The following is a 15,246-nucleotide window of genomic DNA, read 5'->3' as shown; positions in this document are numbered from 1 at the left end:
AGTGGTAAATAAAGGCAATAGCATTAGATAGATCATGCTCAAAAGCGCCGTCGTGGGTAAATAGAATGGGTTGTCTAAGCACAAGTCCACACCTATTGATTAGTGCTCGAATCATGGCCAATTGACAATATTGGTAAGCTTCAGTAGTAATTTGGTAAAAAAAAAAAATTCGACCATAATTTGGTAAAAAAAGTTAACCCCAAACAACAGTTTAGTAAAAAAAAAAAAACTCATGCGACATATAGACAAAAAAAAAAATACGAAAAATTCCAACAAACTACTCGCGAATGCTTAACTTACTTCATTTTTCGTTGTTTTTTTGGTAAAAAAAAAATAAATAAAATTGCCAACTAATTTTCTAACCTCTTTTTTTTATTTACAGAAACTACAATTTGAAGAAAAAAAATATTATTAATTTTCCTACCCCTTATTAACGAAAATTCAAATAAAAGGGGGTTAGAAATAAATTTGGTATCAAGGTTTAGCAAAACAAAAAGGGGATGACATTTAAATTCAACGTGTTAAGGGCCTATTTTGATTTACTGAACTAAACTGATTGGAGCTGAACTGAACTGAACTGAAATATTTGACTATGGATTAATGATATTTTGCTATTTATGAAAAATAATAATAATAATAATAATAATAATAATAATAATAATAATAATAATAATAATAATAATAATAATAATAATAATAATAATAATAATAATAATAATAATAATAATAATAATAATAATAATATGTAAGTGGATTAAGAAATATATATAAGTGTTAATCAAATATAACGAGTTCAATTGTAAAAATGTGTACAAAGAAATAAAACCATTTGAAAAATGAACTTTAAATAATTATTGTTGTCGTTGTTGTTGTCCCTCTATTTTTTTTTTTATTTGTGTCAGTTTGACCGGCACATTTGCCAAGACGTAATTTGAGTTTTTTTACCATTCTATTAGTAAAAATTATAACAAAAATATATTATAAAACTGGATATAATGACAAATCTAATGATATATTATATAACAACATTTATATATTTTATAGAAGTGAAAAATTTATGTCAACCATAGTATGTGAATACATAGTGCAAAATTCAAAGTGATACATTTCAAAAAAAAAAAAATAAATAAAATAAAAAAATGGAGGGAGTATATGTTAAAAGCATGAAATTTGGCTTTAACTATCATTAGCAATATCATTAGACATAAAGATGAACGTAAAAAGATCGGCCCACCTAAATTAGATTGTCATTAACAATATCATTAGCTAAATCATATAAAACAAAAAATTAGCAAAAGAAAAGAACTAAATTGGACTGAACTGATTATAGTTGAACTAAACTAAACTGAACTGGTTGAAGCTGAGCTGAGCTGAACTGAATTGAACTAAAATTAAGCTGAAGAGAACCGGTCCTAAATGGGAAACTATTTCTTTTTTTTAAAAAATAACGAATTAAATTAGGCTTTTGAAGAGTTCGTCGACAAAAAAAATTATATTTTTGGTCTAAATGTCAACGGAGATTTTTTTTTTTTTTTTTTCAAAACCAAATTGTCTCTTCAGGTTAGGGTTTTGTTTTTTTTTTTGTTTTTTTTCCCACCAATTTGTTGATAGAGTTAATTTTTTATACCAAATTGTCTTTAAGGTTCTTTTTTATTTACCAATTTGGTCAATTGGCCTTCAATTCATTTTAGGATTGAGGGTTGATATTAACGTAAGCGCAAGGTGGAGTCGTACCATGACAATTCTCATAAAACATTTGCTTCTCTTGTTTGAAAATAAGTAGGACCGACCCATTGTTGTTATATTAATTCAATTTCAAAAGATGATATACCTGCATGACCTATCAGCATGTCTCTCATGTCGTGTCAGACTAGTTATGCGCTCAATTTGTGTTTAGCTATGACTTGATCATTTATGGTGGTTTGTCTCATTTCATGCTCAGATCTATTTAGTCGAATGCAACTCATCGCATAATGTTAAATATCATATAATTTTATATGGGTAGATTATTTATGGAAATTTTGCAAAAAACCACATTTTATAAGCATTTTTTTGCAAGAAACCACTGTATTAATTTTTTTTTGCAAAGACACACCTTAATCAAATTTTTTTTTGCAAAACCATACCTTTATGCCGGAAAATAGAAATAGAGTCAAACTCTATTTCCTGGCGTTGACTACGCCATCTGCACCCATGAAACTGACAGTGGAGGGGAGAAGGGTGGGTAGGGCTATAGAGGAAGGTTTAGGGTGGTCAACGTCGTTAAAGGGGTGTGTTTAGGGTGGTCAACGCCATAAGAGAGGGTGTTTTTATGGTGGTCAACGCCATGAAAGGGTGGTTTTGTGGGTGGGGCTTGGGAGGGAGGTCGGTGGTTTCGTGGGTGGGGCTGGGGAAAGAGATGGTTTCGTGGGTAGATTGGGGTAGTCAACGCCGGAAAATGGGGTCAAACCTCATTATCTGACATAAAGGTATTGATTTTCAAAAAAAAAATTTGATTAAGGTGTGTCCATGCAAAAAAAAAATAAAAAAATATAAGGTGGTTTTTTGCAAAAAATTGCTTATATAAGGTGGTTTTTTGCAAAATTTCCATTATTTATTAAATACATTATAATATAATGTGTATTTTTTTTAATTGGTAAGGAGGATCCTAAACAGACTTCTGCCTTTATGAATTTTTTGGTCCATTATTTGCGGGCGAAGAGCCGATAGGGGTGCTTATCAAGCGAGTCAATCACGGAGATGAGGGGTGCTCTACTCGACTTGAAAACTTTTTACATGTGCTCAACCCGTGTTCGCTAAAAGTTCGAACTAATAAAACTTGCTCGATCGACTCGTGCTCGTTAAAGTTTTGAGTCGAGTCGAGTCGAGTAGCTCATGATCTGCTCGTTAAAGTTAACCCTTGCTATAATATATGCCTTTATTTATTTTTGTTCACTTTATATTGTATTCTATTTTTATATATTCTTTTGATAATATAAATTAACACTTCAAACTTGTTTAAACATGGTAACTTTGTTTGTAAATTCTATATTAATAATATATATTATCGAGTAGAGTTAGAAATTGCTCAACTCATGCTCGTTATTAACATCTCGAATCGAGTCGAATTCGAATCGAGCTAACTCGATTCGAGTTTTGACCGAGTGTTGACCAAGTCGAGTTTGAATTGCTTGCTAGCTGCTCAACTCAATTAGCACCCCTAAAGGAGAGTAAGAGAATCTCGATCTACCCTTAAGTACCTTCACATGATAGGATAACTAGGATTCAAACCCCAGACCTCAAACATCTAAAATAAAAAGGTTATAAGTAAGTCAACACTTTGTTAATATAGATGTGCATGGTTGCCTTGGACGAAGATGATTACATCTCATACCATACAATTTTAAAGCACAAGAAGGGTATTTGCAATTAATGGTTTGGGGTTCACGTGTAACAAAATTGAATTTAAAATATTGGGTTGCCTAAGCTACATGCCTAAACTGTGGAAACATAGGTACTCCTTGTATTGGCAATAGCATCGGATTGCGAGACTTTCCATGGAGGTCACCCAATTATTGATGTTAAACCATATAATATAATTAATCCATACATATAATATAATTATGTTATAAAGTTTGATTCTCTAAACATCAAAGATATGGATAATATGTTTAGGTGGAATCAAGATCTATCTAGTATTAGCATCAAAATAAATATTATGAAGTATGTTCAAAGCCAACAACTTTATTGTAAGCGACATGTATCTGTATCAAATCTATCTATTGTTTATACATAGCAGACATTTTCTAATCTTGTTTATTTTACATTTAATCATATTATTAGTGTTGTTAAACTAAAGAATACTTGTCTTTCTGTTGTTCTTTTGTTTGTGTCAAAAATTAGTATTTGGTTTATCGTAACCCCCCAAAAATTTGATATATCGAAGAGGTATTCTAGATTTTTTAAAAATTTACATAATTTGGAGAAGAATTGACACCATTTGGGAGGTAGGATTAGACAATAATGTCAAACGAGCAATTTAATTATTGGCCCCTTGCATTGTTTATCTTTTTTTCTTTTTTGTTTTTGTTGGTTAAGAATTTCTTCCACAAATTATTGATTGTGTAAAGAGACATGCTTGCCAAATGTGAACCTTTTGCAAATCATGTAAGGAGTAATTAATTCCCTTCTTTTTCGTAAAATTGTAGCAGTTTACCTGTTATGTTTGTCAATACTCAAATTTAGTCAATTACAATATATAAAAACTTGTATTTGTAATACTAAACAATTAAAATTATAAAATAGTTCATTTACTAAAAAAAAATTCAATTTGATTCAATACTATACAATTTTTTTGGTGCAGCAGGCCACACCATGCGGCAGGAGTTGTCCGAGATTTTTTGTTAGGGGTAACCTGAGTTTTTCAATAGTCAAGATTTACTTGTTACTTGAGTTTTTCAGTCAAGGGTTACTTGAGTTACTCGATCAGGGGTTATTTTGAGGGGTTTGGCCAGGGTTACTCGAATCGAGGGGTTCACTCTATTAAGGGTTACTTAGCCAGGGGTTACTCGAGTTTCTCGGTCAGGCCGCATTCAAAAAATTGTGATTCGAGTAACCCCTGACCGAGAAACTCGAATAACCCTTGCAACTGGATCGAGTAACCCTTGACCAAAAAACTCGAGTAACCCCTGATCGAAAAACTTGAGTAACCCTTAACGAGAAACTCAAGTAACCCCGAAAACTCGAGTAATCATTGACCGAGAAACCCAAGTAACCCCGGAAACTCGAGTAACCCATGACCGAGAAACTCAAACAATCCCGAAAACTCAAGTAACCCCTGACCGAGAAAATCAAACCCCTGGTGCACAGTACAACAGGCCGCATATAAAAATTTGTGATTACATAATATCCATATACTATTTATTATATTAGGTAATCATGTAATCTAAGTTATAATATAAAAGTTTATAATCCAAGTTATTACAAATTTAATGAAACAAAGGAAGTATGTTACTCCCTCCGTCCCAATTTATAGTTTTTGTTTGTGTTTTTCATGGTATTCAAGAAGTGAGAGGCGAAAGTGGACGAATTATATTAAGAAAAAGTAAAAAGTACGTATAATTTTCAATAATTATAGTCAAAAGTTAGAAAGAAAAAGTGAAAAAAGTACAAGACAAGTGGAAAATTCAAGGGTAATTTTGAAAGTTTAATGAATAAAGTTAAAAAAAATGAGGATATAATGATCTTTACATACTATCTAAAAATAATAATAGGAACAACATTTTAAGTCTCTTACCGGAACTATAACAATGTGTTTGGATAAATTCTAGGGGAGGAAAAGAAACGGGGGGAGGGGGGAGGAGAAGGGTGGGAAGGGAAGGGAAGGGGAGGGGAGGGGAAGGTTGGAGAATAGAGTTTTCCTTTCAAAACTCTCCATTGTTAAAAGAATCAATTTCTTGCAATTTGATCCTTCCATTTCTTTCCCCTCCAAATCTCTCATTCCTCATTATTTGTTATCCAAATGAGAGATTACCTATCCCTCAATTTTTCTTCCCTCCATTTCCTTAAACCCAAACAAAATGTAATTGTAGGACAGAGGGAGTACAAAGTATGAGAAATTCTATAAGGTGGTTAGTCTGAAGGTATAGTTTGACGAAGTAGCTAATTAAAAATCTTAAAGCTTGGATAAACTTGGACCTGTTAATTCCTGACCTGGCCCGGTAACCCAACCCTATCCGATTTCAAACTTGTTTTACTGAGAGAAAACCTGAACCCGACCCGACCCAACCCAACCCAAATGACCAGAATTAGACCTGATTTGACCCATATATCATAATTGGTAATGACTGAGCAATCTAAACCACTCAAATAAAACCAAATTACCCAAATAACTCGAAATTTGACCCCAACCCAACTCGTTGACTCGAGTTGACAGATCTAGATACACTACATAGAAAACGCAGGCTCTCTCCGTTACCCATTGATGACATATGCATGTTTAAAGTTCATAAAACAACCATATAACAAGTAATACTCCCTTATCCCAAAATACTTAGGACATTGGGTGGACACATAGTTTAAGAAAAATAAATGGATCCATTTAAAACATTTATCTATGTTATATAAAGGATTCTTTTTTGTATTTTTATATTGTTGAAAAATAAAAGATAGGGGAGGTGGGGGTAGTAAGGAGAGAAAAAAAGAAAAAAAAAAAAAAAAGATTTATGTAGTAACTAGATTTTTTGGGGTTTGTGGTCTTAAAGAGAGTATATGAAAATATGTTTTTATTAGTGGTCTCATTCCATATTTAGTAATGTGTCAAATATTTTAGATTAGATAAAAATGAGAATTATGTCACGTATTCTAGGACGGAGGGAGTAAATAAATAACTCAATTGTAAAACCATCGTAAAATATGCAACTACTTTTTTTTTTCTTGCACGATCAATCAAGACATAGAAGTTAGAACCTAATAAGCTAGGATCTTAGTGACATTATTGGTTCCAAATTTACCAATTGTAACTTTGTAAGTTCTAGAAAAACAGTTGAATTACTTTTTACCATCACTGTACTACCCTTTAATTTCAAGCAAATTAATGTACTCCGTGTAACAGTTACATACAACAAGTTTGGTGGAGTTGGTGAGGAGCTCACCTTGTGACTTTGAGGTCACAAATTGAGCCCTACTAACTACAATTCTCTTGGAACTAGATGGATTTCCTTACCCCCTACTCTCAAGCATTGATCTTCGAAGTTTAATTGACTTAACATATAAGAGGTGTCAATTTAATAGGATCTTTCAATTCATCTTTCCTTAAAAAAGAGTTACATACACCATCTGCAATTTTACCCTCACTCTATAATGAGTAGTAGGAGAGATCGATGATGGAGTAGTTTTTCTTTTCTTTTTACAATATTAATTAAGGATCTTTTATTACAAAAAAAAAAAAAAAAAAAAAAAAGAAAAGAGAGAGATTTGATTAACACATTTATGATTTCATTACATCAATTATAAAACTCATAATGTGCCAAAAAAAAAAAAATTGTGATAGGTTAAGAACCATATTGTTTAGAACACATCATGTATATGATAGCTCAGCCTTATTACTTGGAGGGCAGTATATAGAAACTAGAAAATTTAGGTTTATTTCTTTTATATTATTATACCTTTTTTTCATAGCTCTTAATCAATCGACACAAACTCAATTAGCACAAGCCCAATTATATAGCCGATCCAAATACTTTTGTTGGCATATCTTATATAATTAGGAGTCGATGATGGTAAATATATACATAATTAGTAAGCAACCTAAATTCTAATCTATCTTCAATATTAGAGTTAAGGAATCTTGAGATGAACAATGTAATGATATCACTTTATCATAACAAAAACCGTAACTTTTATAACATTATTGAACTTATCTGATTATTATAATAAACGCCAAATCATCGTTCATCGGACATTAATGATAATTTTCTTATTTCGCGTCAAAACAAAGTTGCAAGAACCCTAGGAGGTGAGTTGAAATAGAGTAGTTCATAAACAATTATTCGATGCCCCCAAATGAACAAGCTTAATTAGGGATATGCATGTAAAATTAAAACCAACAAAGAGAACCTATTAACGGATCATGCTTAAAGGTTTTGTCGGCCAGTTAGATTAGGAAAATGGAGTAATTAGCAAAAGTTATGGGTCACAAACCTTTGTCTTTTCCTATAATCATAGAGATTTGATTAACATTTTACTAATATAATTATCTTTGAATCAATACCATACCATACCCTATAATTTACCTAACTATATATCATCCCAACTAGTACATATGAATAATATGATTACTGTGCTAAAAGTTGAAATTTAAGAATTTTCAAATCTTTCAACAGTAAATTTACACGCGTACGAAAAATCAAATCAATTGCCTTTTTCACTTGTCTATGTGAATAACAATACAATTGACATTATTTACCCCCTCCCCCATTTAAAGGAATTTATGTCACTATTACCCAAAAAAATTCAATAATTAAACTATTGGGTCCCTTCTAAAAGATTGAGGTTACATATATTGGTTAATTATTTTAATTAATTGATATTAGGGATTATTATAAATTATTTTACCTATCTTTTGTGTCGACACTGTAATCAAGACGATACATCACACGTTTAAACAATGTTCTTCTCAGTTTAATAATAATTGCACGTTGACTAACGTGTTTAACATTTATAGGTATTTGATCGATATCTCTTACTAGCATACTCTAAATTTGACAATTACTACAAAGGAATTGTTTGAGAATTATTGTGTTATGTACTTCCCTACAAAAAAATAGTGTTATGTACCACTATAAATTCATTTGTTGAGCCTTAAGAAATAATAATGCAAAACTTACAAGGTAAAAAAATATGAGAAATAATTGTTGCATGCTAATTTGAGATTTAAATTTCAACTTTGGAAATTTGATCTTATGTTGGTCTGATCTTATGCACACAATTCATGTTTTAGATATTTAGATTATTATACTAAGCTACATGACCTTTTGTAAAACATTAAGTAGTAAAACTCATGGACATTTTCTAGGTAATTATGTAAATATTATTGCCTCACCCATTTGCTTATATAATAGAGATTAAACTTAATTGAGCTAATTTGGAAAACTATAAAAAGCCAGATGATTAGTTTTTCTATAGAAAAAGGTAAATTCCTCATCATCTAATTGTTGGCACAGGCCACACAGTTTCATTAATAAGAGCTATTTTCCACATACCATCCTACTTTAAAAGAACTTTTGCTTAGAGTTTGATAATTAATGAATTATAAGGGTGTGTTTACTTTTGGTCAAATGTACTTTTTAAGTTTATCATTTCTTATATATTTGGTTGGAAAATCATTTATAATACTGATTTATTGACTAACAATTTTCTTATCCAATAATTAATGATAATACACACACTTTTTAAACATCATACCAATAAACAAAGTATAAAAATATAAAATAAAAAATAAATCTATAACCATATTTTTCTTGACCTAAAGTAGTTTCTTACTTCATATTATTTGAAATAATTTCCATTAATGAACACCCTTGATCTCTAGGAATTTCTAAATTACTCATAAAATTTTCTAATTCATTAGGAATTTTCAATTTCTAAATATTCAATGACAATTAAATATTCCCCAAAAAAAAAAAAAATTTAATTCTAATGAAATTTTTTAATTCCTTTTCTAATTATGTAATAGTTTGTTCTTAATTTAAAGTTTATTACTTACAATTTTAATGGAATTTCAGATATATGTAGGGGCAATTGGGGACTTCAGTTGACAAGTAGGGGGCAGTTTGAGATATCCAAATCTTAACAAATTTATGCTCCTTATATATGTGCCTTTTCTTTTATCATTTTATGATACAATTAAGGTTTGCCACTTATTTCAAATTTGTATACTCCATAAAATTTATTAGGTGACCCTATATAAAAGCAGCAAATTGGACAACCAATTTTGTTTTTGTTTTCAAGTAGTTTTAGCTACTATTTTAACTATTAGTCAATCTGAAAGATTTTTACTAACATTTTCTTGGTCTTTTAAAATCAGATCTCTTTGATCGATCCTTTTTATTCTTCTCATTTAAAATCATTTTGTTATCGAGCAAAAAAAAAAAAAAAATTCAAAGTGAGATATGAATAACAAATTAAAGAAGGAAAAACTATTTTTATGGATACTAATTTATTTCCCTTGAATTTATTAGTCCACAATTATGCCAATTATATGTAGGGTTATAGCAACTACAGTATTGAAATGCAAGTAGTAACTGAATGAGTTCATCACCAAAGTATCAAAAGATAAAATTGAAATGACTATGTTTATTTATTAAATTTGAAATGACTATGGATAATCATTATGATGCTTTAGATTGTGAAATTGAATAAACACCATAAATACCTTTTCCAAGTTCCATTTTAATTTCTTTACTCTAAGTTCAAAAAACCTATAAGTTGAAAACGAAAAACAATAATGAAAAAACTATTCCATATTAGTTTTCAAAATCCATGCGTTTAAATGTAACACATTATTTATCATGGTCTAGTGTTATTCATGCACCTTACTTCCACTTATGTAAAAAAATGTTAATTAAGGTTTACCAAATTCAAGAAAAATTAGTCCATATAAGTTATAATAAGGGTTATTCAAGATCGTTACAACTAAAATTAATATCAGTAAGTTCAATTAAGGTTACATAGTTTAGATAAATGAAAATTCGGCAGGAAAAAAAAAATCAAAAATAGTAGAATGTGAAATCTAGCCCCATTGCAATTGGAATTTTATCTTGATAGAAGAATACTTTTGTAGTTTTGCCTGTACAACGCAGTACATTATTTGTTTGACTAGATCATACTTCCATAATTGAGTATGTAAAAGCTTACTCAAATAAGAATCCAAAAACAAAATAAACCCTAAAAACACTATAGATCTTTCTATTTGCATTCTACGCATGTTCTCGTGCATCTAAATTAATTAATACATATATGGACGAATCAAATCTACTACGTATAACAAGACTTTGCATGATTATTACTCCGTATAAAGTAATTATTATCACTATGTCATATAAATTTCCATTATACGGTTATATTTTTTTTTGTTTGAGCTCATAAATAGTAAATACGAAAATATTATTTGAAAAATGGAGGGAGTAATTGAAAATTGCTATCATAATTTTTCCAAATGGATGTAGAGCTCATTTTCATCTTTTTCAAAACAAATTACCAATGAAATATCAATGCGTTAAAAAGATAAATGGGAGTTAATTAATTAAAGAATGAAAAAAATCATTCACCATTTGTACAAGCATAAAAATTATAGAAATGTACGCACACCAATAATCAAAATCAATGAGTCAAAAAAAAAAAAAAAATCAAAATCAAAAGGAGCTTTCTTTTCAATCTCTCAGCTAGTTTAATTCAAAAACTATAATTTCATTTCTTTTCACTTCTTTTAATTGTCATATATCATTTTCTTTCTTAATCAATCATTAATAACAAAATAATCAGTTTTGTACTCAATCATACAATTAGCTATGGTTTTTTGCTATTACTTGCAACTAGCACATTATAAACCATATAATCATATATATACAGTATTCAATATAATTCGTATTTGGCATTGATGCATAAATTTAGCATATTTTTTTTATTCTTCAAAAATGGAAATCATCATAATTTTTTTACTCCATAATATAGAGTACAAAGAAAAAACGTTTTTTCATCAAGAAAAAAGTCACCCTAACTCCATATCCGCCACAACTTACACATTTTAGGCATCTTAAATGATAAGGTGCGTTGAACATTTAATTTTTTTGTATGGAGTGTCCAATATAACCGCGAGAAAAAAAAATCACAAAGATAAAGAAGAAATGACAACATGAATAAACACAAAATTCGCGGTTGCTTAAAACAAACTAGTATATGAAACTATGAATCATCATTGTATGATCCAATGGAAAACAAAGGCAATTAGTAAAACCATTACTACTCATCCAATACCAATAGATTGCTAGTAGTTTTGCAATTATGTGTATAGATATATTACAGTTACACTTGAGCTGAGGGTGAAGAAGTAGCATATATAGAGAAGTACTGTAAAGACTTACTAAAGATGACATCTTCATCGTCGTTGTTGTCGTTGCCGTTGTTCTTATATCATCTTTATAAGGGAAAATGGAAAAATAAACGAGAAAAGAAAAAACAGCTAGCAGCAGAAGCTCATCATATGATTTGATCTTCATTTTTGCAGCATAAAAAACCCTCCTCAGCTAGTACAAGTGGTTGACATTAATAATTAATTTGTTGTTGGTAGACCCATTCCAATTGGCTTTTGCTTAGGAGGAGGCCTCTTCCTCTTCTTTTCATAGCTAACGCCTCTGGCCTTAGCTTGATAATCCCTTACCTCCCTGAGGTAAAGGCGGACGGCGCGAGCTCCAAATGGGTTGGTCTCGGGCCGTCCGCCATGCTCCTCGTAGGCCGCTCTGAGACGGCCTACGAGAGCATCCAAACTGCCCCATGCCTGCCTAAGCGGACAGGGGCATGGGGCAGGAGGGTTGGGGATACCAAAGTACGGACAGGCATGGTTGTGAACCTTAGTCTTCCCGAACTGGTCCAAGTACCTGAGGAACTCCAGCACTTGAGCTCCGCTACATAGTGATAACGGTAGCGGAGGCCGGTGGCTCCTCAGGTACTGACTAAACGTGTTCCAATCCCTCCGCTTCTGGTTCTCATACCTGCTAGGGAGGGATTGGACCGATCCCTGTTGCCGTTGGGGGGACGGCTCGTTACTCCCAGAGTCGAACCCCCCAACGGCCACACCACCACCAGATGTGGTAAGGGTAAAGGAACTCCCACTCCCGCTCCCACCACCACCACCACCGCCTCCGAAACCACTATACGAATACATAGGATTATTACTACTATTCCCATCATTATTGGCCATCATAAAATCCATCTTATAGATGAAAATCAAATAATCGAGTTGAATAAAACACTAGGGTTACCTCCCCCTTTGAACCCTTTAGCTATAGACTAAAAGGGATGGAGAACACTCACTATTAAAGATCAAAAAAAGAAAGAAAATTTGCATGGATGAAGAAAAGATTAGGAAGAAATCAAAGAAAGTTACATATAAGGAATAAATCCCATGTTTCTTTTTATAGGAACAGTAGAAATAGTACTACTAGAACTAGAATAAGAAGATTTATATTACTCGTATAAATTTAGGGCAGGCAAAAATGAGCAAAAACATTAATGGATTTCCTTTTCAGGGCAGCCAAGAGATAGATAGATTTATAGAGAGAGAATTAGAAAGAAAAGTGTGATCCAATGAATGGAATTGAAAGGAAAAGAGAAAGAGAAGAAAGGGGGGAAATATTGTAGAGTGTTGAAGTTGTGGGGACAGAAATAGTAACTACTACTAGTAGTAATACTGTACTATGAAAAATATGAGAATTGAGAAAGACTGTCTGTTGGCTGAAATGGTACTCACTGTAAAAAAAATTTAAATAAAATATACTGTAGTGTTTACAGATTCAATCAGTAAAAAATATTTCAGACTGACTGACTGTGTGAGTAAGAGAGTCTATTACTGATTTAGACACGTTTGTTTGTCCCCATTCTATTTTTATTTTTTTTACCTACTTCATCTGCGTTTACTTTTTTACTCTTATTCCCAGTTTCCCACTTTTTTGTACTATATTACTAGTTTACTACTAGTACTCTCTCCGTTTCGTAATAATCGTAATATTAGAATGTGCATAGAGTTTTATTAGGAAAGTTATACTTTGTAAGATGGAGATCAAAATAGAATTTTTTATAATATAAAATATAGTTTAATAGAAAATGAGAAATAATACTGTTTTCGTGTTTTAATAAGTGTTACAATTTGACCAAATACGATGTCGAGATACGACTTTGACCATTAATTTATCTAATCACTAGATTAGGTCCTGTGTCATGCACGGTAATTTTCAATTACTATTTTTCAAATGAAGATTATATTAAATATTCGACTTTCATATGTTATATTCATATCAATTGAAGAAGAACAACAAAAAAATGGTAAAAAAAAAATCACACTAAGAATAATAAATTTGTGTTGTTCTTGGCAAGTGAAACTGAAGTGTCCACAGTTAATTATAGATTATTAATTGATTAAAATTTTAATCATAAATAATTCAAGGAAATAACAAAAGTACCTTTGTTGATTTGATTTTCATATTTATTTTTTAAAATTTGTAGCTTCTATTATATAATTTTTTAAAATAAATAAATTTAAGAAGAAAAAAAATTATTTGATCTTGTACTATTGTAATAAATGTAGTACATAATTAATAATATAATATATGTCTTGCCAAAAAAAAAAAAAAAAGAAAAGAAACTCCATATGTCATAAGTTATGTTAAGAATAATTTTTTTATTTTATTGCTTAAGTTTATAATTGTCAATATGTTTATTTTGAAAGGAAATGATACATCAAATCTTCTATTAAACACCATATGTAATCATTAGGATATAGTATTATATATGTAAAGATTTGTTTCTTATTAAATTATTTTTTTTAGGAAAAAAAAAAAAAAAAAAACCTAAGGACACACCAGGAGATGATACGTGTCATTGCTGGTGTGTCTTTCAGTATATAGTTATTGATATGTTAATTAAATTATATGTTAATTGATATTATAAAAGTGTAAATTATATCGAATCCAACCATGCATGTATTATACAATAAGATTTGTTTTTTTTTTATATATTAGTAAATTAATCAAGTCAAAATCATTATATGAATAGTGAAAAAAGTCAAACTGTAACACTTATTAAAACACGGTGGTAGTAGGGCATGTTCTCTTCATATTACTTTCAGTTCAGTTCAGTTCTCAATTTTCTTCTCTCATAAAATATTCAATTCATTTCAGTTCAGTTCAGCTCATTTCAATCAATCAAAACAGACCCTACTCTAATATTTGTGAAAGTGAGATTAGTGGGAGAGAATATTGAAATAACAGTAAAGTCCTTTTCAAATATAAAGGTGTTGCAATTATATTAAGAAACATATGTTAAAGGAAAGTGTTGCGATAATTACAAAACAGACGGAGTAATATTATTATATTCCTTTCCATTGCTCTATATTAACTTTGAATAAATGGCCCAGTCAAATTTAGTAAATTTATCTAATACGGAGTACAATACTACTTTCGTTTTTTTTTTTTTTTTTTTTTTTTTTTTTTTGTAAAAAACTTTTTGCACTATTTATTTGGTTTACTTTGATCAATATTTGTGAATTATATATATATATATATAATTTTGTGAGTACTTGTTGAAATTGTCTCAATAATATTTGATTGTTGTAATTTATATGGAGTACATATTAATCATAAAAGATACTATTATTGGTCAAAGTTCTACATCGTCGTATGTGCCAAACTCTAATGAGCCATTTTAACAAAATAGAGGCAATACATTAATTTGACCACTAAGGGCTTATTCTCATTGGCTGAATTGAACTGAACTTATTAGAGCTGAAATGAACTGAATATTTTATAAAAGAAGGAAATTAAAAGCTGAACTGAAATGAACTGGACTTATTAGAGCTGAACTGAACTGAACTGAATGAAAATAATCGTATGAGAACAGACCCTTAAGGGTAAATTTATTGGCGAGTCTTGATTGGAGTCTTAACCTAAGACTCGCATATGAGTGATATGACTGTGTTTTTTACAATAAAATGGT

The 15,246-nt window shown here is 30.4% G+C and overlaps 1 protein-coding gene across 1 annotated transcript; it reads right to left on the bottom strand.

Moving 5' to 3' along the window:
* Positions 1-11,437: 11,437 nt before the first annotated feature.
* Positions 11,438-12,828, bottom strand: LOC145626744 (protein LIGHT-DEPENDENT SHORT HYPOCOTYLS 1-like). Its single transcript, XM_081679217.1, has one exon. The coding sequence runs from the start codon at positions 12,467-12,469 to the stop codon at positions 11,810-11,812; it is 660 nt and encodes a 219-aa protein (XP_081535343.1). The 5' UTR covers positions 12,470-12,828; the 3' UTR covers positions 11,438-11,809.
* Positions 12,829-15,246: the final 2,418 nt, after the last annotated feature.

Source organism: Chenopodium album, chromosome 4, assembly GCF_948465745.1.
Source record: "Chenopodium album chromosome 4, dcCheAlbu1.1, whole genome shotgun sequence".
In the NCBI taxonomy this organism is placed as follows: domain Eukaryota; kingdom Viridiplantae; phylum Streptophyta; class Magnoliopsida; order Caryophyllales; family Amaranthaceae; genus Chenopodium; species Chenopodium album.
This window is presented reverse-complemented; position numbering and strand designations above follow the sequence as displayed.